Source organism: Tiliqua scincoides, chromosome 4 (assembly GCF_035046505.1).
Source record: "Tiliqua scincoides isolate rTilSci1 chromosome 4, rTilSci1.hap2, whole genome shotgun sequence".
Classification (NCBI taxonomy): Eukaryota; Metazoa; Chordata; class Lepidosauria; order Squamata; family Scincidae; genus Tiliqua; species Tiliqua scincoides.
The window spans coordinates 19,429,726-19,454,293 of record NC_089824.1 but is presented as its reverse complement, the minus strand read 5'-3'; the positions used below and the strand labels follow the sequence as shown (position 1 = coordinate 19,454,293).

General features: G+C 43.7%; 1 protein-coding gene across 1 annotated transcript in view; it reads right to left on the bottom strand.

Moving 5' to 3' along the window:
- The window catches only part of CSMD3 (CUB and Sushi multiple domains 3), a 710,986-nt gene that overhangs the window by 80,787 nt on the left and 605,631 nt on the right, over positions 1–24,568 (bottom strand). Inside the window, exons 48-54 of the mRNA XM_066624387.1 lie at positions 21,675–21,788; positions 19,033–19,221; positions 18,348–18,494; positions 15,570–15,758; positions 9,132–9,317; positions 7,709–7,903; positions 5,840–6,013 (exon numbers count right to left, since the gene is read on the bottom strand). Of these exons, the coding sequence (XP_066480484.1) occupies positions 5,840–6,013; positions 7,709–7,903; positions 9,132–9,317; positions 15,570–15,758; positions 18,348–18,494; positions 19,033–19,221; positions 21,675–21,788 (1,194 nt within the window). The remainder of the gene's footprint in view (positions 1–5,839; positions 6,014–7,708; positions 7,904–9,131; positions 9,318–15,569; positions 15,759–18,347; positions 18,495–19,032; positions 19,222–21,674; positions 21,789–24,568) is intronic.

Sequence of the window (24,568 nt, the reverse complement as noted above, 5' to 3'; positions counted from 1 at the left end):
TAAGAGTGTATGTTCTCCTGAGGGGTCCATAGCTGACTCCTGAAAATCCCCAAGCGTAAACATTTACAGTTACATTTAGACTCTAGATGTTCATCATTCTATATCAGCCATTTTCAACCACTGTGCCCTGGTATACTGGTGTGCCGCAGATGGTCTGCAGGTGTGCTGCAGAAGTTTAGGGGAGCGTCATTTGTTAGTTGGACCACTGAGGGATGCAATCCCCCTGCTGGCAGTGCTACGTGTCTTGGCAATTTAAAAAAAAAACACAAAAAAATCTGGTGGTGTGCCCTGATAATTTTAGTGCTTTGCCAGCGTGCCATGATAAGAAAAGGTTGAAAATCAATGTTCTATATGCAAGTCATGTATTGAGTACAGGTTCAGACATGTACACTGATTTTTTGACTCAACACGAATGGCCCCCTGCAAATGCGAAGGAATGTGCTGATCCCTGGAGAAGGGGGAAAATGCACCCCTTTAGAATCACAGTTTGAAAAACTGCTTTTTACTGTTGCAGAGAGACAGTCATACAAGTGATTACAGGTATAACCTAAGTATCCACAGATTTTTCTATCTCAAAGCTGATGAGAAGGGCCCTTTAAATTAAAGGAAAACAGTCCTTTAATAATGCCAGAGAGGGCAGCCAGCTGACAATCCATCAATCATTCTCTCTGCAGGTTTCACTCCTCCCTTCCCCCTGAGCACTTGAAAGAAGGCCACCGTAAATGGCAGTGATTATCACCGTCTCCATTCTTTCCCCCTTGCTGGGGCTCCTGGTGAAGGGAGGGATTGCTGCCTCCTAGTGAAGCCTAAACTCCTATGGGAAAACTCTATGGGAAAACTCCTATGCACTCCTATGCACTCCTATGCACTCCTATGGGAAAACGCGCTTCGCAAAACGAAAAACTCGCATAACGAAAGGACTTGCGGAACGGATTAATTTCGTTATGCGAGGCACCACTGTACTATAAACATTACAGTTGTGATCAGAAATGGACTGGAAGCCAGTGCAAATCTTTGAGCACTGGCAAGATGTGTTTTCAATTACTGGTTCTAGTCAGTAGTCTATCAGTTGCATTCTGAACCCACCACTGTTTTTGGACAGCCTTCAATAGCAGCTCCACATGAAATCTATTACAGAAGTTAATACTGGAGGTTATAATAACTGCAGTCGGCCTATCTATGCCCAGGAGAATTTGCAGCTTTATACATTTTCTAATGTAAACATATGGGGTGCCTTCTCATCTGTGGGGGTTCTATTCTGAAACCTCCTGCGGATAGCTGAAACCGCAGATACGGGTTAAAGCCCATCCCTGCAGTCCAGGCCCCCCCGGACGTGATGTGAGCTCTGCTGCCTTCGCCTCTGGAGGGGGCACATGGGGGAGGGTTGATCTGATCAGCGAATAACTGAATCTGCAGAAATGGCCCCCCTATATTTAGCTCTAGTACACACAATGTGTGGAGGTCAGATGAAGGATAATGAGTATACGTCTCTCTTCTCCATGTGTTCAGCCTATACACATTCAGAATGCGTCTAAAGGGCTAGTATCTGCCAAATGCATCTGGATTTAATTTTGTTCATTGAAGACAAGTGGTACTTGGCTGAAAATGAATGATGGAAGAAAATATAGAACCATGGCAATTCTGAAGAAAAAAACAAATAGCAAACAAAACATTTTTAGTAAGCCAATCAGAGGAACATCTCTTTGTATCTTCGCTGGTCAAGGCCCTAAAAGTAAAAATATATTGTCTTGTGTATATATCCTTGCATAGCTCTGCACTCTGCCTTAGTAATGATAAATGTGAAAGGAACTATAATGGCAACTTCAAAATGCTATCACCACCTTAACTGCAGGTGGAAAGGAAATGTCAACTGCTTTCAGACCTCTGAATTGATGTCTGCTATAAACCCAACACAATAATCCAGAACAAAATATGTTCAATTAGAATCCTTTGCCATATGCTCATGCATCACAAAGCTCTGAAAAGCGGAGAGCTCTTCCTGCAGCTTTGTGTATTGGAGCTTTTGAAGGGTTCAGTCCTACCCCAGACTGCAAAGCACAGGTGCTCCACTGATTTCAGCAGGACAAATATGTGTATAATAGGCACAAAAATTTGAGAACATTCAAAAGCACTTCATTTGTCCTGATGAGTTCTGTGCTGTCCAAGGTATGGACAAGAACTTGCACTGGTCCCAGTGCAAGAATGCCCAGTGCTAGAATGCTTAGCTTTGAAAAAAGTTATTAGTGGGGAGATTATTGAGACTGAGAGAGTGGATACAGTGTTTTTCCCCTTTCACAGTACTAGAACCAGCGGTCACCAAATGAAACTGGTTAGGTTAGCAGCACAAGACAGAACTCACTGCAGAATGATTTTTATTTTGTGTCAATAATGTTGTGACCATGCTGACCACATTTGATGTCTCATATCATTATTTGGTGTGGAGGCAATGAGGATTGGCTGTTAAAAAAGGCAAATGTACTACTGATGGGGTACATGCAAGCTTTAGGGTGCACTTCAAAAAACTGTCTGTGGTGTGGCTTAAGAGACCCTAGTAAAGTTAGTTTCCAAGATTTATATCCTGCTTGAAGGGTCCTCAGAACGACTTACAATATATAACGATTGTATTATATTCAATTATAAGTTATACAATATAATTGTATTATATACAATTATAACTTATTGTATTAACTTTTTTTCTCTGACAGATTTCCATGCTTCTTCACAAAATGTTTTTCAAGGCACCCTAAACCTCCCAAGCAGTTCTAACCTGTTTAAAGAAAATATCCCCAAACATCCCAAAGGCTGTAATCCTAGCCACACTTACCTGGAAGTAAGCTCCATTGACTATCATTGTTAAAAGCATATACAGGTCCAGCCTATTTATACGTGGATTTTTTATACACGGATTTGACTCAACACAAATGGCCCCTGCAAATGAGAAGGAATGTGCTGATCCCTGGAGAAGGGGAAAAATGCACCCCTTTAAAATCAGTTTAAAAAACTGAACAGTCCTTTAACAATAGCCTCCTTAATGAGAGAGAAAGAGAGAGAGAGAGAGGGCAGCTGGCTGACAATTCATCAATCCTTCTCTCTCCAGAGGACCCCTGAGCACTTGAAAGAAAGGTGATAGCTTTGCATTGGCGAAGGGAGGGGCTGAGTGTAAGCTCTCAGCTCTTTGTAAGCTCTTGGAGGAGGACTGTACGCTGTACAAGAACAAAGGCAACAGGGGTGACTGCAATAACTACCGTGGCATCTCTCTCCTTAGCGTTGTAGGAAAGCTATTTGCCCGTGATGCACTAAAGAGGTTCCAGGTACATGCAGAGAGCGTTATCCAGAATTGCAGTGCAGATTCCAAGCCAACAGGTCCACCACTGATATGGTATTCTCCCTTAGACAACTGCAGGAGAAATGCAGGGAACAACGACAGCCACTCTTTATAGCCTTCATAGATCTCACAAAGGTTTTTGACCTGGTCAGTAGGGATGGCCTCTTCAAGATTCTCCCCAAGATCAGATGTCCACCCAGGCTCCTCAGCATCATCAGGTCTTTCCACGAGGGCATGAAGGGCACTGTTGTCTTCAATGGCTCCACATCAGACCCCTTTGACATCCGAAGCGGCGTGAAGCAGGGCTGTGTTCTTGCACCAACCTTGTTTGGGATTTTCTTCGCTGTTCTGCTGAAGCATGCCTTTGGAACTGCAACAGAAGGCATCTATCTCCAGACCAGATCAGACGGAAAGCTCTTCAACCTCTCCAGACTGAGAGCAAAGTCCAAAGTCCAGCTGAAATGTCTGCGTGACTTCCTCTTTGCTGACGATGCAGCTGTCACCACCCACTCTGCCAAAGATCTCCAGCAGCTCATGAAACGTTTTAGCAATGCCTGCCAAGATTTTGGACTGACAATCAGCCTGAAGAAAGCACAGGTCATGGTTCAGGATTTGGACTCACCTCCCTGCATTACAATCTCTGCACATGAACTGGAGGTTGTCCATGACTTTGTGTACCTTGGCTCAATGATCTCCGACACTCTTTCTCTCGATACCGAGCTAAACAAACGCATCGGTAAAGCAGCTACCACGTTTTCCAGACTCACAAAGAGAGTCTGGTCCAACAAGAAGCTGACAGAACATACCAAGATCCAGGTCTACAGAGCTTGCATCTTGGGTACACTTCTGTACTGCAGCGAGTCACGGACTCTTCACTCACAACAGGACAGGAAACTGAATGCTTTCCACATGCGCTGCCTCCAACACATCCTCGGTATCACCTGGCAGGACAAAGTTCCAAACAACACAGTCCTGGAATGAGCTGGAATCCCAGCTGCTGCACTGCTCTGCTGAAACAGAGACGCCTGCGTTGGCTTGGTCATGTCGTGAGAATGGATGATGGCTGGATCCCAAAGGATCTCCTCTATGGAGAACTCATGCAGGGAAAGCGCCCTACAGGTAGACCACAGCTGCGATACAAGGATATCTGCAAGAGGGATCTGTAGGCCTTAGGAATGGACCTCAACAGGTGGGAAACCTTGGCCTCTGAGCATCTCGCTTGGAGGCAGGCTCTGCAGGTTGGCCTCTCCCAGTTTGAAGAGACACTTGCCCAACAGACTGAGCCAAAGAAGCAAAGAAGGAAGGCCCATAGCCAGGGAGACACACCAGGGACAGACTACATTTGCTCCCAGTGTGGAAGGAATTGTCACTCCCGAATTCGCCTTTTCAGCCACACTAGACGCTGTTCAAGAACCACTTTTCAGGGCGCGATAGCACAGTCTTCCTAGACTGAAGGATGCCAATGATAGAGGAGGACTGATTGATGGATTATCTTGTTAATGACTCTTATCTTACATCACAAAGGTCAGCAAGGCTGTTTTTAAATCACAGGAAACTTTGTTTTTTAAATTGATTTGCTATAGTGCATTTTCTGCCATCCAAAAGTGCTTGGAACCCAACTGAATAATTAGTCTCAATCTGTATAGGCATGCCACGGTATTCATAGGGGTTTTGTTGTGGAATCCCCTGTGGTTATCTGAAACTGTTAACCTTTAAACCCAACCGAATCTGCGTATGGCTGGGTCCTGAGGGTTTTCTGAGGCCCGTGGAGGTTACCTGTGTCTGCCCATGGCCTCCTTGGCTTCAGAATGGCCATTTGGGCCAAAAGAAGAGCAACTTTCAGTTTCTTCTGGGAAATTAGAAGTGACGTTTCTTGCTCTTATAAAGCATTCTGAGTTCTGAGGAAGTCCTTCAGGGGCTTCCAGGCCTCAGGATGCCTTATAAGGCATTAAAACATCACTTCTGGTTTTCATAGAGGAAACTGGAAGTTGCAGGTTTTTTGGCTGACACAGCCATTCCGAAGCCCGCAGAGGCTGCAGGAAGATGCGCGCAGCCTCTGTGGGCTTCAGAAAAGCCTTCCAGAGGGGGTACATCCGATCCAAGGTTAAGTGAAACTGTGGTACAGGATCCATGGATACAGGAGGCCCCCTGCAGAGTAGCCCTTTAAAAGTACAGATCTGCCACATTTCCTGAAATGCAGTCGCATGCCATAGTAGCATCAAGTCTAATATTAAAAATAAAATACACATTAAATTTACTGAGGACCCACCTATAATTGGCTTGCGATCCACCTAGTGGATTCCGACCCACAGTTTGAAAAACACTATAATAGGGCATGCATGTGCATGAATACACATAGAATGTCAGTCAGAACAAGTTCCTCTTAAAAGCTACTCAAATTCAGTAGTAGAGAATGAACATTCAGTTCAGCAGTATTTTTGACACAGGAAGGAAAGAAGGCACACAGAAGAGTCATAAATATACAATGAACAGGAATGACAACTGTTTTCTTACCTAAGCACCTTGTTTCGGTTCCACTCCATAGTCCAGAAGAGAGACATTCTCTTACAGCTGAGCCCACCAGCATAAATCCTAAATCACAAGTAAAGATCGCTGTCGAGCCATATGTGAGCTGAGTTCCAATCTTATTCCCATTTGGAGGTGTGGGAAGTTCACCGCAGGAAATAACTTAGGAGTTAAAACCAGAAGAAATATATTTCAGCACCTCATTCAAAGCTAAAATCCAGAACTGATTTTCTAGTCACTGAAATGAAAATGCTAAGTGTCTTACAGCCCAATCCAATCCCTGGCAGCTCTGCTAGGTGCATTGGCCCCCAGAGGTCTCCTCAGGGGAAGGGGGCTTTTGTGCCCTTCCCTGGGGAAAGCCTCCCTGGGGAAAGGCTTCTCAAGTCTGCAGCAGCTATTTTGTTGGTGAACACATGAGACCCACCATGTCTGGCTTTGAAGCCTGATACAGAGGATAGGATACGGTGGAGCAGAGCTCTGCTGGTTCCAGCCCCGTCCCAGGTTGGTTCCTTCCCCCACCCATTCTACCCCACATTCCCCTTGACCCAAGAATATTCACTGCCAGCCAGCACTGCAGGAGCACAGGTCAGCCCTCCACAAAGCACTGAGGCTCAGTGCTACCAGCCCCTCCTCTCTGGGTGCTGTGGATGTGCCTTACAGCAAGTTCCTGATACCCAGTGCTGGAGCTCAGTGCTGGCACTGAGGGTCAATAGGATTGGGCCCTTACTTAGGAGCAGAATTCAATGACACCTGCTTGGAAAATTCTGTTACAGAACATGGCAGCAATGTGCATATAATTGATAGGAAAAAAAGTTCAATCATACCTGAATTAGGCTTAAATCCTATACACAATTTTTCCTGAACCTTGGAATAGGTACCCCAATGGGGTCACAAAGCCTCAGTTGTGGGGTTGCGGCAACTTACCAGAATGAAAAAGGTTGAAGACCACTGGCCTAAAAAAACATCAGGTAAAGGGGGATAAATCTGATGCACCCCTTCCGGTACCAGGAGATTGTGTCCCAGTCCTGCTCAGGTTCTTAGCAATTGTGCTAAAACAGCTTTCACTAGTGCCAGCTTTTATGGTACCATTTTCTCTTCTCTCTAATAAGAATATTCACTTGGTTGGAGTGAATAGTGCTGGGAGGGTATTAAGGAGATAGGAAGTGGTCAGCAACAGGGGTGGGAGTGGGAGGATAGGGTCTTGGGAGGGGTTGGGATCAACAGTGGGGTTCCCAGTCTCATTCATTCATTCATTCAGGCTGTGGCACGAAAAAGGTGGAAGACCTCTGTTATACACTCTTATCTGGAATATGCCCCATTAAATTCATTGGGGCTTATTCCTGAGTAGACACGCATAGGATTGCATTGTAAATGAATTACTGTGGTGGTCATTTTTTCTGTCTGTATAACTCTCTTGCCTACTGAAATGTATGAACCTGCCCTTGAAGGCTCTGCAGAAGCCACACCTGGTCAATGATGGAGGACATACACTTATTAATCAGCACCATTATGGATTGCTTTAGATTGCTGCTCTCAAAGTTGTGTGATCTTGGTTTAATTATGCTATTTTCAAGAGGAATTCAGAGAGACCATTGTAAGTTAAGAATCTGAATAATAAAACCAATGAAGAGGGTTTTGGGTTGCCAGATGCCAGAAGAATGGTAAACATGATGGGTGAGGTTTTGAAAATCAAAAAGCAACATGCAGAGAATGGCAACTTCTTGGTCCTTCTCAACTTCCAGGAACATTGCCCAGTGGGGCTGTTCTTATGTTCTTATAACATTGCAGAAAGCAGATGGATAGAGATAGTAGATCTGGGAATGGAAGAGTTCTTTGCCAGACAAACAGAGTACTCACTTTGGCAAAATGGCCTTTCATTTCTCCAACTCCAAGTTCCATTGGCTAGGCATTCAATGGATTCTGGTCCCAAACCATGGTAGCCAGGATCACAGCTAAAAACAACTTTTGTTTTGTACTCGTAGTGAGAGCCATTCACTATTCTCCACCTCCCATGTTCCAAGGTGAATGAATTAATGCTTGGGCATGTAACAACTAGAGGGAGAGAAAAATAAAGAGAGAAATAATATGTATGTTTTTATAGTTTAATAAGGAAAAATATAGTAAGCATAAAAAAAGGGAATTTGTCTTGAATTCTAATCAGAATGAGTCAATGTATTGGGGATATGATATTATCCCAGTTCATAACCCAAACAGATGCATATTTCGAGCACTATTATTCTGCATTTCATTTCTCTTCTTTGAATTTTGAGGGTGATTATCCAGATTTATTTTACTGATCAAAATAATTGCTTAATGGATTAAGTATTGCAGCAAAAAATGTGTTGCATTTATTTGGCTGGTGATACAATCCTTATATAAGCACTTCGGATCTTTCTGGATTTTTTTTAATCACATGTCTTGATATCACTTAGAAAATAATGGGGTCAATTCTAGGAGCCAACATGGGTTTGTCAAGAACAAGTTGCGCCAGACTAATCTCATTTTTTTTTTTTTTTACAGAGTGACATGCACGAGAATGCCATAGGCATGGTGTATCTAGATTTCAGCAACACATTTGACAAAGTCCATTGCTGACAAAATGGAGAAATGTGGGGGCTAACCGGTCCTACTGTTAGGGGGTTTCGAAGCTGGTTGAACAACCATTTTCAACATGACAGAACTGGCTTCATGTCACTCTGGAGGGAGGTGGTGAACACAGAAAATAAAAGTGGGAAAATAACAAGAGGCTGCCAGAAGGGGTACTGCTGTGATGGTAAGCTTTGCATTCCTTTTACCACCACCACCACTCCGCCATGATGCCTCTCCCAACTTTTCACGCTGCAGGTTCACCAGCTATTTTAGTTCAGCCCTAAGATGATTTATTTCTTATTATTTTTAGTTATTATATAATTGGGTCTTTCTTTACTGGATGCTTTATTCTGGCTTAGGGTATAAATATACCACAGGACAGTATGCCAATGTGCACTCAGAAGAGAATTAGGGGTTGGATTGGTTTCCCATCTTCTCCTATCCAACTCCGTGATATTCCCATTCATTTCAGCATATATTGCATACTTCTGGTCCTTTAAGGTTTTATCAAACATATTTACAGCATTTATTGGATGCTTCATTGTGTGCCAGTACCCACAACCATTTCAAATATACATCAACATTAAAAAAAAAATACTCAAATGCAAATCATTTAATATTAAACTTTGCTAGTGAAAACAAAACAGGGCAAACTTTTTGAAGTAGAAAAGTATATCTAGATTATCCTTACCTACGCAACGAGGTGTTTTATTATGGTTGCTCCATGTGCCATCTGGTTGGCAGGCTGCCGTAGTAAGTTCTTTGGATGATAGCCTATATCCATCATTGCAAAAATAAGTAACTCGGGTGCCTACCAAATAATCCGTGGTTAATATCCCACCGTTCACTGGGGCTTTTGGAATCCCACAAGAGATAGCTGAAGATTTAAAACAAATATACAATAAGATAAAATTACATTTGCTAGTCTTTTTTGTCTTCTCTAATATCCTCAAATTCAAAACCATATTTGTAATTGGGATGAGAAGACATGAATCCGGAACCCTTACCAAACTTTTGTGGGGAGAAAATAGCAGATTAGAGCACAGCAAATAACACTATACTCTCATTTCATCTTTTCCATGACGCTGGAACTGGTTTCAACTGCTCTTCAGCTTGCTTCTATACTTGACTGTTGCCAGAATGCATCTCCTACGTATGCATCAAGAATAAGACCCCCTGAACCCAAGGACTTGTAAACATGCATCGAATTGTAAGAATGCTATTCCTCAGGCAGCCCAGGGATAGCACAGTGTGCCAAATATCCCTTGTGAAAAAGTTAGGTATGGATGCAACTCAGCTGAACTGATGATTTAAATGAAATGCATTACAAAGAAAAAGCTTTGAAATTTGATCAGCAAAAGCAGGCATGGGGTTCTTTAAAAAAACAAAACATCTGCTCTCTGACATGCTGATCCTTAGGCCTAGAGCAGCCATTCACCACTCTATCAAGCAAACTTCCCCTAGTCTATCTTCTCTTATAAAACCTAGAGAACACAACAAATGCCTGCTCTGTGAACTGTCTGCATTCACCTGCTTCAATCCAACCCACAACCTTCCTACCCTTTTTTATCAAGCCTCTGATACAAAAAGTAATATTTTTTGTAAAATATGAGTAGCAGCTGCTCCAAAATCTTGCACACAGGTGAGCCAAAGCAAGTCATGCATGAGGTTTTTCTGTGCTCCTTTGTTCCATCTTTTGCACACTGTATTAACTTGCTTAATAAAGTCATTGTGCGCTTTCATCTATCCAATAAGGACATCGGTTTCTACTTCCTCATCTGGTTCTCCCAGCAAACTAATATTTGCCCATTATTGTTTCACTGTAAATATCTTCTCATAAAGGTTTTTCACAGTATTCTGCCTGTTTAAGGTGCTATTCATTTGAGGACAAATATGAACTGCTGTAACAGACTACATGGACCACTGCAATTTTAACACAGAGGCCACTACATTCTGTATATCCCTTTCTCCTTATTTTATTTTCTTCTGTCTTTTTCACATTACAATCAGTGCAGACATGATGATTTATAACTCCAAAAAGAAACAAAGGGGATTCTTCTGGGCTGGCTGTGAAAATGGTGCTTGCTTTTGTTTGCTCAAAACACTTTCTCAAAATATCAGAACTGTGTCTGATGAAGGCCCAGTCAGTGATGTATGACACAACAAAGGAAATACTGGTTCGCTAGAGGCCAGTGTGATATACTCATTTTCTTCCAGGTAGAACAACAAAGGAAAATGAACTGAAACATAACTAGCTCAACGGTAAAAAAATCCAAGGCATGCAAATGTGATTATTTTAATTTAAAATATTTATACCCGTGACTTTTCCCCTCCCAAATGTGAGGTGTCCAAGGTAGTTTATGTTTTTATTTATTTAGATTACGTTTTATTAAATGTGAGGTGTCCAAGGTAGTTTATGTTTTTATTTATTTAGTTTACATTTTATTAAATGTGAGGTGTCCAAGGTAGTTTACATTTTTAGCCACCTATTTTAGAGGCATACGTCCAACAAGGGACAAGGGACAGGGATGCTTGCAAAAGACAGAATAAGACCCAGCATGAATGACTGATGCCTGATTCACCCCCTCTCACCTCCTCCATGCCCTGTGTTCCTCTCCACCCAGAAATGCCCCCTTCCTCCCACCATGTGTCCACCTCCATCACCAACTCAATGGCACCAGTGGACAGCATTCTCTCTGCCTGTCTGCACATGGTACCACTAGCTAGTGAGTTGGTGACCTCGCTGAGCTTGACAAACGAATGTCACTTCCACCAGCATCATTACCATCCATGGGTGGATAGGATTGGGCCATTGGTCTCGTTAAGGAATTCCTGGAGCTGAGACACCAATAATCACTTACGCACCCTGCGAGCCTGAAAATGGGAGGTTTCAGACTTACCAGTGGATATGCCCTATGGCAGTGGTTCTCAAACTCTCTGGGAGTTTTGCAGGGGGAGTCTTGGCAGGGGGGGGAGGCAGCGGGGGCGGGGGGAAGGCAGCAGCACGATCCCTATGATCGCGCCGCTCAGGGGACTGCAGGGGCTTGGGTGCACTTGGGTGCGATCGCTCCGCATCCACTTTCCCTGCTGTGGGGAGCCCTGCCAGAAGTCGCACTGGGCTCCCCGCACCCCAGGGAGGCTGCAAGAGGCTTGGGTAAGTGCACCCAAGCCCCTGCAGCCCCCTGAGCAGCGTGATCCTGGGGATTGCACTGCTGCCTTCCCCCCATCTCTAGGCTGCCCCCCACCCCTTAAGGGGGCAGAGACCAGGGCCCTCAGGCTGGGGCGTCGTGACACCCCAGTTTGAATAGCACTGCCCTATGGTGGACCTACAGAGCATTTCTTTAGGCAAGTTTATGAATTTGTGCAGCTTCAGAGAACCTCAGTGCCAGTCTGGGGGCATGTTTTTTTTGTTCTTGAAGCCAGCCCCAAACACTGCTTTTTTTTTTTTTTTTTAATTCCAAACAGCCTCAGAAGTGCTTCACTGAGAATTTTGTAAAGGGCATGGAAACTAAAGCAAGCAGAAGTCCACTTCAAATTCACTTCTCTTGCACAGGATACTACTGTAGTTTTTAAAATGCAAGAGGGGATTTATGATAACAAGGAATAAGACATGGTTGTCAATTTAAAATATTTGCAGAAATTAAGGGCCCAGCCCGGGGGCATTCGGTGGGCTGCTGTGAGATACAGGAAGCTGGACTAGATGGGCCTATGGCCTGATCCAATGGGGCTGTTCTTATGTTTATGTTCTTATGTCCTAAGCTGGGCCTGCACTGGTGCTGAGCTCCAGAATTGGCAATGGGTGTCACAAACATGCCATGTCACAAATGAGCCCAGTGCCAGCCAGAGCTGCCCAGAGCTAGGTAAGAAGAGGTGGTGAGGACCTCAGGGGCAGGGGGAGGGTGAGAGATTATGTGGGAGAGTGGGGCGAGGACCAGCAGAGACCTGCTCTGCCAAATCCTTAACTCTGTGTTGGGCCGAAAGGCCTGACAAGAAGTCTCTCAAGTCTGCATTGGCAAAATAGACTTTAGGATTGGGCTGTGAGACACTTGCTGCCCTTAACTGAAAGCAGTCACAAATGGTGGCCTGTTGCTGATTTGATAAACCCCTTGGCTTTGTGACCGGTTGAGGATGTCAAAAACAATGGCTTTGCTGAGCACATGGTCTGAAAGTTTGAATTTTTCCATTCCCTCTCTCTCTTTCTCTCTTTTATCTTAACTGACAGTTTGCACAGAGCGACGGGTCAAATGGGGAACAGGCCTGGTTTTAAACACTATAGCAGAAGAAATGAAACAAAAAATGAAATGGTGTTCTCAAATATGAAGATGCTGGGAAAACTTCTGCAACTTTTTAATATTAATAGAAACTGTTACTGACATAGCTTTTGACATGAAATTTGTTTCAAAATGCGTAAAGGTATTTCTTGTAACTAAAATCCTTGTAATTCAGAACAAAAGCTTATTCTCTACTTATGAAAAATTAGCATAAACAAAATTTCAACCTCACATCTCTCCAAAGGGTCAAGAGGAACATATACGTGGGCTTGCATTTAAGCAAGGAAAGTACTTGGATGGCATTTCTCTAATGGAGATCAGCACTTTTCTAATCATGTCATCAGATATATCTGAGAAGTGAATATGAATAGTAAAGCAGCACTTATGTATCTTGGTTTTAAAGGCAGGCTGCCTCTAATTGCCAGATGCAGGGGAGGGCACCAGGACACAGGTTGTGTCTGTTGTCTTGTCTATTCCCTGAAGCATTTGCTGGGCTACTATGAATTACAGAAAGTTGGACTAGATGGGCCTTTGGCATGATCCAGTGAGGCTCTTCTTATGTAAATCAATGGAAGAACAATCAATACTGATCATCGGTGGTGAAGAGACCAGTGATGTTGAAGTTGGTGGTACTACTGTTGATGTTGACACTGCAGGTGTCAGAATAGCAACCATCACTACACCTGATATCAAAGTTTGAGTTGGTGTTGAAGTGGGGACCATTTGAGACTAAACTGTTGTTCTGGTCTCCATAAATGGCATGGATACTAGCAGTTGCTCACTTGGTTTACATGTTGCCAGGACAGCATGATGACTGAAGCCACAGCAACAAGATTGATTCATGGTTCCTAATTGAACGGTGTGATTCACAACAAGTGCCAATGATGCTAACACTGATGATGTGGATAAGGAAGCATAGACACCCCAAATATCTTGAAACTAAATACCACTCAGAGTGATGATGTGGGGATCTTCAGCTACAGTACAACCATCAGCACGGAGATCCATATGCCTGGAAGTAAATTGAGCTTCTTCTTCAAAACCAGTACTGAGTTCTTGTTAGCAACATCAACAACTGTGTCTTCTTGGAGACAATGATTGTCACAACATTCTGACAGCCTTCTGTCACAGAGAAGGTTGTCTGTCAGAGAGAGCCCAGACCTTGACAGCATGCAATCCAGGGGGCGGAACTCAAGGATGGTGTCTTCAGAATCTATTTTGATGAAGAGTTAGATCGCTTTAGGGATGGGTCACTGACAGAGATGACAGCTTAGACTAGAGTCCTAGTCTTTTGTTGGTCCTTTGTTGGTGCTGACACATGAACCGCCAAGGTGAAAGACACAGAGATCAGGGGCCCAGAAGACTGTCCTGCAGACTTGGCTTCCAAATGATATGCATTACATCTTACATTGTTCCATAGTACTGGCATTTGCTTTGCATGCTGCCTTGATCTCAACAGCTCTCTGAAGAGTTTGCGCACTCTCCTGCTTTAAGGAAACTGCTGCCAAGGGTGGAGAAATAGAGGTTTGCAGGAAGTGCCAACTCTTCTACAGTGGGAGGGCCAACTTGAGTACCCATTTGAGAAAAAGTTCCCTGTTTTTCTTCATCTGTCTGAAAATTTTCTTTTACAGTACATGCACAGATGTCCACAGTATGCAGGGGTGGCGTGACTTGAAACTGTTACCACCTGATGCTGGCTCAGGTCTACTGCCTCTTCACTAAAAAAATACCCCAAGAACTCTACTGCATTCCTCATGCTCTGCCTTGAAACCTGGAAGTGAGTAACTTCTGGGTTTCAAGGCAGGGAGCGAGGAGTACAGTAAATATGGAAATGACATGCTATGTGGTTGAGGGAGTACAAATCTGCTTCATGTCCACTCCAGTGTGAAGAACATCATTCTTGGATTGAGGGAGGAAAGGATAGTGGTGGAAGCGGGCTTGGGTTGAAAGGTACCTTGAGTGTGCCACCCCCTAGGGACCCTCAGAACCTACTGCTCGATACGATGCTTTCAGACTGCTGCATGGAGAGGCCGGCCCTGACAACATGGCTCTTTCGCAAAAAGAGGAGATAAGTGCCATTCTGATTGGTAGAAGGAAATTTTGCCCCACAGTGGTGTTGCTTTCTAAAGGGGTGTGTGTGTGTGTGTGTGTGTGTGTGTGTGTGTGTGTGTGTGTGTGTGTGTGTGTAAAACAAGTGCTAACGCAAAGGTAAAGAATAAAGATGAAAACTCAGGAAGAAGCCAATAAAAGTGTTCTGAGGACGAAAGACAAAGGGAAGAATTTCTCATGATGTGCTTCAGTGGCAGTCAGAAAAGGGACTGGGCATTCTTCCTGCCCTGATGGTGCCACTCCACTTGAGAGCACGCCACGAAGCTCTAAAAGGTTCCAAGTTCAGTTCTGCACATGCAAAAAACTCCACTATGGGTGACTGCACAGAGATAAAGAAGAAAGGGTCATTAAATATGTAACACCCAGTTTAGCAACAAAGTGTCGCATGAAGTATTTAAATGATTTGGGATCAAAGAAAACAAAGACATAAATGAACTTCCCTCAAGTGCCAATAAAGGTTATATATAAAGTTATTCTTTATCATGTAGCATCATCTAAAATTAATACAGTAAGAAAACATGGGACCCAGTCAAGAATGTTGAAAATAAGGATGAGGCTTATGGAAGTTCAAGAGTAGAAAGAGAATCCTCACGTGATTAAAGCTTTTCAGAGTGCTCTCAGTATTTGGAACTGTTCATATGTGCACCTTGCTGTGTGAGTGGAGCGGTCTCAAATACTGATGCACTGGCAGCTATGAGTCTTTTGAGCCAAAGCGTGCTAATCCTAATTTGTAATAAAATAGTGCTTACCCTGACAGGCTGGCACAGGTGTGTCCCATGCGTGATATCCATGGGGAGATTTCCGACACACAGCGGTGCTTTTCCCAACAAGCCGGAACCCTCGGTCACATGCCCAGCGAACCACACTGTTGAGCTGTCCACCTGTCTGACTCACAATGAATCCATGAGGAGGTGACTCTGGAGTGCTGCAATAAAGAGCTTTGAAAACAAAGTAAACAATGGTTTGTTTTTAATTTGTGTTAAGTTATTTAACAGCAAGCATTTGATTGTGGGAATTGAAACACCGAGGGAATAAGTGTTTCGCTCCTTTAGCAGCAGAGGCAGTGAAGGCCCAAACAAACGGAGGTAACAGGAGCATTTGTTCATATCCCTTTTCATGTAAACATTATCCTAGTGGCTTAAGTGAATAACACGTTGGAGAGTCAACCATGAAACTCTGCATAGTTACTGTACATATCATAAATTAACATATTCTGGGGTGATGCCAAACCTGGGTGGTCTCATGGAAAAAAAATCTATTAATGACTACTGCAAGATGGTTAGAATACTAGATACCATCATAATTCAAGATGGCTAATGCACTGATGACCTTAAGAACAGACAGAATAATTTATTATTAATAATAAGAATATTCATATAATCTGCTTTTCAACCAGAAGGTTCAGAGAATGGTTTACAGAGAAAAATCAAATAAGTAAATGACCATCCCAAAAGGACTCACAATTTAAAAAAATAGCACCTCCTGCACACACACTGTTGAATGCCAAATGAGTTACTTGTGGGGTTGTGAAAATGAAGCTAATTAATTGCACATATATTTGTTACAGAATAATATGGAAAACGAATAAAGCAAAGTCTTTTTTATTCAGTTTCCATTAATTTCAAAATAGATGCACACACATACGTCCCCAATGATTTGAACAAACTTTCAATGCACGGGCAATATGTTTTATAATATGCCACTGAGGAGTTCACTACTGAAATAATGGCTATATTCCTGCACCAATTAGGAGCTAGATTATAAATTTATTTTCTCATATTCTTCCCTATCTGATAAAATTTGTATATGTTAATTACAAATGTAATGTACTTACACTTACTGAACATCTAAGTTCAATTTTTTATTATTCTGTACGGCAATCAATACTTGTTTAAACATGCATTCAAGTTAATTCACATTGATATGAAGTTCAGAAAAGATTGAGTAGATTGCTTATTGGATAAAAAAAGGTGAACTCACCTGGCATGAGGTGGGCGACAGAAAGAATGCCAGACAAATTAAAAGGATGTAATGACTGTTGCTTAATTTTGTTATGCTTGAAACTGAGCGTCTTGCATGAACTATTAATGTTCATGCTCAGAAACTCACATATATGCATCTGTTTCTTAATATAGTCAACAGTGGACCCAGTCCTATACTTGGCCTGCCCAGAGCATGCCATTGATGCAGCCTCTGTTGCATACTATGTGCTGCCCGAGGATCCGAGAGCCCTAGAGAGCTAAGTAAAGATATTTTATACTTACCTCCCTGTAAGCCACTTGGTCCCCAATGGGTCTCTTAAGATCTGATCCAGCTCTTTGGCTGGCATAAGTCTGAAGAGCCTCTGCAGGTAAGTCCAGGGAAGGAGGAGAAGATCTGGTAAACGTGGCTACTGTTCATATCCACCCCTCTCCTGCCTTTACCAATCCTTCACCCAATCTATCAGATCCAATGGAGGTTCTACAGCCTGTCACTACAGCCTCAAGGGTTACCAGAACACAGAATAATGGAGCAGCTGCAGCACCAGCAATCCCAGCTTTACATTGGTGCATTGTGAGATCTACCAGCATAAGACCTTGATAGGATTGATTCGTGTGTATTGATAAGTACATGGATTGTTTCTGTTTCTCTTGAATGGATCTCTGAAGACAATCCGGACTGCAACACTTAGCAGCATAGATCCAGTTTCTTTCTTTTTCCCATTTTCTTTCTTTTCCATGGCATAAGCTGCCTAATTCACCCCCCCCCCAAAAAAAAAAAAATGCTTTTTCTCATATTTTGCCTTGAGGTTCAACAAATAGTGCAACCTTCAAGCAGACTCTGTGACTTCCTTGATTTGATGCTCACAACAGGCCTGGTGCTCATAACAGACTAGTCAAGTGCAGGACATTTGCCTAGTTGAAGGTGGAAATTAAAAGACTGGAGAGAAACTTGAGTTCCTCTAAAGATCAGATAGGCAGCACAGACTCAAAAATAAGGTATCTGTGAATCAAGCAGCACTTATGTATCTTATAAAAACTATTCAACACTTCTCATTGTGAGAACCACTAGTGTAATTCAGACATCAAGCTGCCACTAAAATCCTCACAAAAGTGAAATTTAAAGTTAAGTTGGAGGTTCCTTAGGCAAAATGTCTCAAAAATTTTGAAGAAAGCCAAAAGAGCTTCAGCAAAATTAGCTTGGATTGGAGGTTGGTGAATTATGTACCTAGAGTAGAATCGAGATAAAAATGTATGCATATCACTTCACTAAAGACTCTGGGTGTGGATTTTACCAGGCTAGAGGAAGAGAACTTCCAAAATGGCTAGAAACAAGCTATCAGAAAAACAGAAAATGCTTCACTTTGTGATAGGCAGTCCAGAATGTCCTTCCAAATTCTATTTCCAATTTGCATATATTCTGGCTCCTGAGTTATGGAAGCTTGTGTTTGTGCTTTTGCACTGGGGAGGTCCATCCATTGCAGTGCTTTTGCTGGGTTGGCAAATCTATAGATATTTAGAAACATGGAAAAGATTTGATTTACATACCTATATACCTTATCCTGAAACCTTTTTTGTTGGTCCCATGATCTGCTGACCACCGGAGAAAAACTTCATGGCCAGTGCTTGTTATATTTAGAGAAGAGGAATAATCTCCACTTAAGGAAATTAGCAACGGACTGTGACTATTTGTTCCTTGATAGCAAGGGAAGGGATGGTGAAGCAAAAAGAAGAAAACAGAAAGACTAAAATTAGAGCTGGAGCAAGTGTCTCTTGAGCAAGCAGCGAGTAAAATAATGCATTATAGCTCCATGCTATATACAGCTCATATACAGTTTTGAATAATGGTGTTTTGAATAATACATAAAATAACAATGCAATAATCCAACAGTGGCACTTTAACGCATATGTATGACATAATACATATGCAAATGTATAGGCTTAAAACGAGATATATCTATTACAGTGATTTTCAATCTTTTTCATCTCACGGCACACTGATAAGGTACTAAAATTGTCAAGGCATACCATCAGTTTTTTGACAACTGACAAGGCACACCATGCTGTTGATGGGGGACTACATCCCCCCATGGCCCTACTAATAAATGACCCTCTTCCAAACTCCCGCGGCACACCTGCAGACCATTCACGGCACACCAGCATGCCACGACACAGTGGTTGAAAACAGCTGATCTATTATATTAAAACATCTAGTCGTATGTCATATAGTTACCATCAAACACCTCAAGTATATCAAACTCCTTTTCTGTCTGGAAGAATTCAAAGTAGAGGCTGACATTATATCCTTTCTCCACTGTAATGGTCCATGCACACATTTGGAGGTTTGGATAGCTATCTGGGTAGCCAGGGCTCAGTATCACTCCTGTTGAATCCAGGCGCAATTCATTTGCAGGGCACAGTACTGAAAAACAGAGGAAATTCCATAAAAATCCCAATAACTGACATTTTTTGATCCTATCAGCATTGTGGCAAGGGATAGGACTGGGGCCTAAATCTCATAACTAGATGCTGTTGACTATAGACCTGGAAGGTTTGGAAGAGTTTACTCTTAATTTGCTGTTTTGTGCATGGCTATGGTGTGTTTTTGCAAATTAAGGAGTTATGATTATCTGCTTTTGTTAGTTGACTCAAATAGGGCCAGGGCGGGGGGATACTCATCAATACTTGCATTGTTAGAAGCGAAAGATTTGAAGAACCTGATTTATTATACTACTAATCAAGGGACTAGGTCTTCGGTTTTCAAACTCTCTGGGAGTTTGAAACCCGCAGTAAGTCTTGGCGGGGGGAGGCAGTGGGGGCGGGGGAAAGGCAGTGACATGATCCTTAGGATTGCGTTGCTCAGGGGGCTGCAGGGACTGGGATGCACTCACCCGTCCCTGCAGCAGCCATCCTTGTGTGCGGGGAGCCCTGCGCAAGCGCCTGCAGGGCGCCCCGGGTCAGGGAAAGGGAGAGTGAAGCGATCTGTTCTGCCTCCGCAAAAGCGAAAGCAGAGCATGATCACCCCACTCTCCCTTTCCCTGACCTGGGGCGCTCTGCAGGCGCTCGCGCAGGGCTCCCCGCACATAGGGACGGCTGCTGCAGAGATCAGAAGGGAAAGCGGAGCGATTGTGCTCTGCTTCTGGTTTTGCGGAGCGGGGTGCGATCACTCTGCTTTCACATTTCCTGACCTGGGGAGCCCTCCCGAAGGTTGCACAGGGCTCCCTGCACCCCCGGGAGGCTGCAGGAGGCTTGGGCAAGTGCACCCAAGCCCCTGCAGCCCCCCCCCGAGCTGCGCAATCCTGCAGATCGCGCGGCTGCCTTCCCCCTGTCTCCTGGCTGCCCCCGCCCCTTAAGGGGGCAGAGGCCAGGACCCACAGGCTGGGGCGTCACGACGCCCCAGTTTGAATACCACTGGACTAGGTATTTATTCTTTCAACAAATCTGAAAAATCAAAATCCCTAATAAATGGTTTGTTATTTTCAGCAGCTCTCATTAACGATACTGAGAGCTACAAGAACTTGGAAGATTGCAGAACTCCTACAAACTTGGAGCTCAGTGAAAATCTATTCTTATTTCTTCTTGTATAATAAAAGGGTACATTCCTAAGGAAAAAATCTTTTGGATTTAACAAAAATACATTTGAATACTGAAAGATAACACTTAAGAAACAATAGATTCATCTGCAATTATCTTACCTGTGTTCTAAACTATCACATTTACCATTTGCTTCTATCTTCTGGAGACACCAATTACCTGAATTTGCTTTGAGGGAAAAATATCCATTGGAAAGGAAGCAGCAAGATTACATAAACGATACACAGTACTTACATTTTAGAATGTTGTAGTCATCCAGTTTACCCTACAACATAACCTCTGCCTATAAAAAGACGACATTCACGTCCCATTAAAATGTCAAAGATTGTGTAGCTGCAATTCCTTGGTCATTTATTTATTTATTTATCTCACTTTTCTTTTTAATTAATTTAATTTAATGGAAAACACTGCAAAAGTGACTAATAGAATTAATATAAAATAAAAGTGGCCTCAGTAGCCTTTATTGTGACCTTGGCAAACATTCCTCTCCTTTGGACTGCTATTGAGCCATGGATGGCTTCTATCCAGGTAGAGAGGGCCTCAACAGATGTAGGCTTATGAGGTGATGTGGCATTATCTCATTGAAACAAGTAATCAAAAGCAAGCATGTACATTATTACTTGGATGTTTGATGCCTTCAGGAGTGCAATCATCTGCAATGTATGAGAGGCCATTTTTCATGATGTCACTCAGTGACTGCAACAGGAGATAAGACTAGGTCCTTCTCTGCCCATGTCTTTTTGGCATTTGAAAAAAACTTATGGCAGGTGTCTTAATCAGTGCTTTATAACTTTTGCCCTGTTTTTGGGTTTTTTATTGCTTTGCGTGTTGTATGCATTTTTTGTTGTTTTTATTGTTGGCCTCACGGTGCAGCTACAATCTTAGCGGCAGGCAAAGAAGGCAGCAGAAGAGCAAGATATAATTTTTTTTATAAATAAATATGGCCACTACATACCACTATGTAAATACGAAGAAAATGATGTGTTAAAATCAGGATGTGCCTGCTTTGAATCTGCCATAATTCAAAATCTTCTGCCATAAACTTAGTAGGTTCCTGCAGGCAAGTCATTCTCCCTCTCTGCCTGGCTCTCCAACTGTGAGATGAGAGCAATAATACTGCCTTAACTTGCAAGGTTGTTGCAAGGGTTTTGTGAAGTGCTTTCAACATTCTAAAGCTCAGGATTGAAGAGTGTCTGTTACAAGCAAATCCAGGATCCAAAAACACATCACTACATGCAGAAACATTCAAATAAGGGAAAATAAAAATCGAAATGTGCAGACCTTGGCAAGAAGGAGGTGCTCCATCCATCTGTAGCCTCTCTGCTAGTCTACATGTCAGGATCTCATTACCAACTAATGTAAAGCCTGGTAGACACTGGTACCTGATTATGTCCCCTATTTGATAAAAAAGAAGGTTGCAGTTAAACAACAATTAATGGGGACTTTTGTCATTGACAACAACATTGATTAATGGAGTAGCTTTCTCATCATATATAATGTGTAAATGGCCACTAGTGCAAAAGTCTTTGAGTAGACAGAGGAAATGTTGTGGGAAATGAACAAACACATTTATCATTTCTTGCCAGCTGTACCATTAGTATGACTCTCTGCAGAAGCCCGTGTGGCCTCTGGGACACCAAGTGCCTCGGGAACAAAGTGCCAGGTAAGGCACTGCGAGTTTAGCATCTGGGCGAGTTCAGCAGCAGGGTGAGGAAGGCAGGGCCCCAGATACTGACCTTTCTCTTCCCTGGAGAAGCGGGCTGCTAACCAGTGTAGGGTTTTTAAGTACCCCTAAACAAAAACAAACAAAATAAAAAAAGCTATGCAGTCAGACAGCCAGCAGCAGGGTGGGGGCTATCCAGTGTTTTGCAACATGTATGACTATATGCCTCTGGGGCATAAGTCATAGGTGTGTCCTCGGTGCAAGGAGCTCCAAGGACTCAGGGAATGTGTTTGCTCCCTTGAAGCCTTGGTGGCCGACCTGGAGAAGCAGAGGCAGGCAGAGAAAGACCATGGGGAGACTTCCAGGGACGATCAGGCTTCGTCCCAACCTCAGGCGTGCAGCTCCTCAGCTGCCTGGGTGGGAAGTCTCGGGGCTGGAGGATGTCATCCTGGAGAGGAGGGAAACAATCCCCTAGGGGGGACCCCTTCTTCAGGGGACGGGCCCGTATCCAAACACACTCAGGATATACCTCGGCGGGAGGGGGGTTGGGGGCTTCTTGTAGTGGGGGATTCAATTATTAGAAACATAGAGAGGGGGGTTTACGACGGATGTGAGGACCGCATGGTGACTTGCCTGCCTGGTGTGAAGGTTGTGGACATCACTTCTCATCTAGACAGGCTGGCAGAGAAGGTAGTGGTTGTGGTGCATGTCGGCACCAACGATGTGGGCAAGTGTAGTCGGAAGGTCCTGGAGGCCAAATTTAGGCCATTAGGTAGGAAGTTGAAAGCCAGGACCTCAAAGGTAGCATTCTCGGAAGCGCTACCTGTTCCACGCGCAGGGCCAGCTAGGCAGGCGGAGATCAGGGGTCTCAATGCGTGGATGAGACGGTGGTGTAGGGAGGAGGGGTTTAGTTTTGTTAGGCACTGGGGAACGTTTTGGGACAAGTGGGGACAGTACAAGAGGGACGGGCTTCACTTGAACCAGAATGGAACCAGACTCCTGGCGCATAACATTAAAAAGGTGGCAGAGCAGCTTTTAAAATGATCCCTAGGGGAAGGCTGTCAGGAGCCGAGGGGCATCTGGTTCCAGTCTCCTCATCCCTATGGGACGAGGATGGGGAGGTTAGAGAATAACAAGGTAAAGGCAGAGTAGGAGAAGAAATTGGGAATGGTAGCGTGATGGGATGTGTTAGACCATTTGGCACAATGAGAGATTCAGGGATAAAGGAGTTAATCAGCAGCCCATCCTGGGGCATTCCATGTACAAATGCTTTTATGCAAATGCCCGAAGTCTCAGAGCAAAGATGGGAGAACTGCAATGTCTGGTGACAAGGGAAAATATTGACATAGTGGGCATAACGGAAACCTGGTGGAATGCGGAGAATCAGTGGGATACCGCAATCCCAGGCTATAAACTCTACAGGAGGGACAGGGAGGGGCATGTTGGAGGTGGGGTGGCCATTTATGTTAAGGAAGGGATAGAATCCAGCAAAGGAGAGATTGAAGGTGGGTCCCACTCCATAGAATCTCTGTGGGTTAAATTACCAGGCCTGAGGAGTGATGTAATACTGGGGGCGTACTATCGTCTTCCAGACCAGAAACCGGAAGGGGATTGAAATGAGGAAACAGATCAGGGAGGTGACAAGGAGGGACAGGGTTGTAATCATAGGGGACTTCAATTATCCTCATATAGACTGGGTCAATTTGTGTTCTGGTCACGAAAAGGAGACCAGATTCCTTGACATGCTAAATGACTGTGCCCTAGAGCAGCTAGTAATGGAGCCCACCAGAGGACAGGTGACTCTGGATTTAATATTGTTTGGTACTCAGGACCTGGTTAGAGATGTCAATGTTACTTAGCCATTGGGGAACAGTGATCATGCTGTGATCTGTTTTGACATGCACATCGGGGGAAGAATACTGGGCAAATCTTTCACAAAAACCCTTGACTGCCGACGAAGGGACTTCCCTCAGATGAGGAGGCTGGTTAGAAGGAGGTTGAAAGGGAAGGTAAAAAGAGTCCAGTCTCTACAGAGAGCATGGAGGTTGCTCAAATCAACAGTAATAGAGGCCCAGCGGAAGTGTATACCGCAAAGGAAGAAGGGCTTGACTAAGTCCAGGAGGGTGCCCGCATGGCTAACCAGCCAAGTTAGAGAGGCCGTGAAAGGCAAGGAAGCTTCCTTCCATAAATGGAAGTCTTGCCCTAATGAGGAGAATAAAAAGGAACATAAACTGTGGCAAAAGAAATGTAAGAAGGTAATACGGGAGGCCAATAGAAACTATGAGGAACACATGGCCAGCAGCATTAAGGGGAATAATAAAAGCTTCTTCAAATATGTTAGAAGCAGGAAACCTGCCAGAGAAGCAGTTGGCCCTCTGGATGGTGAGGGAGGAAAAGGAGAAATAAAAGGAGACTTAGAGATGGCAGAGAAATTGAATGAGTTCTTTGCATCTGTCTTCATGGCAGAAGACCTCGGGCAGATACCACTGCCCGAATGGCCCCTCCTGACCAA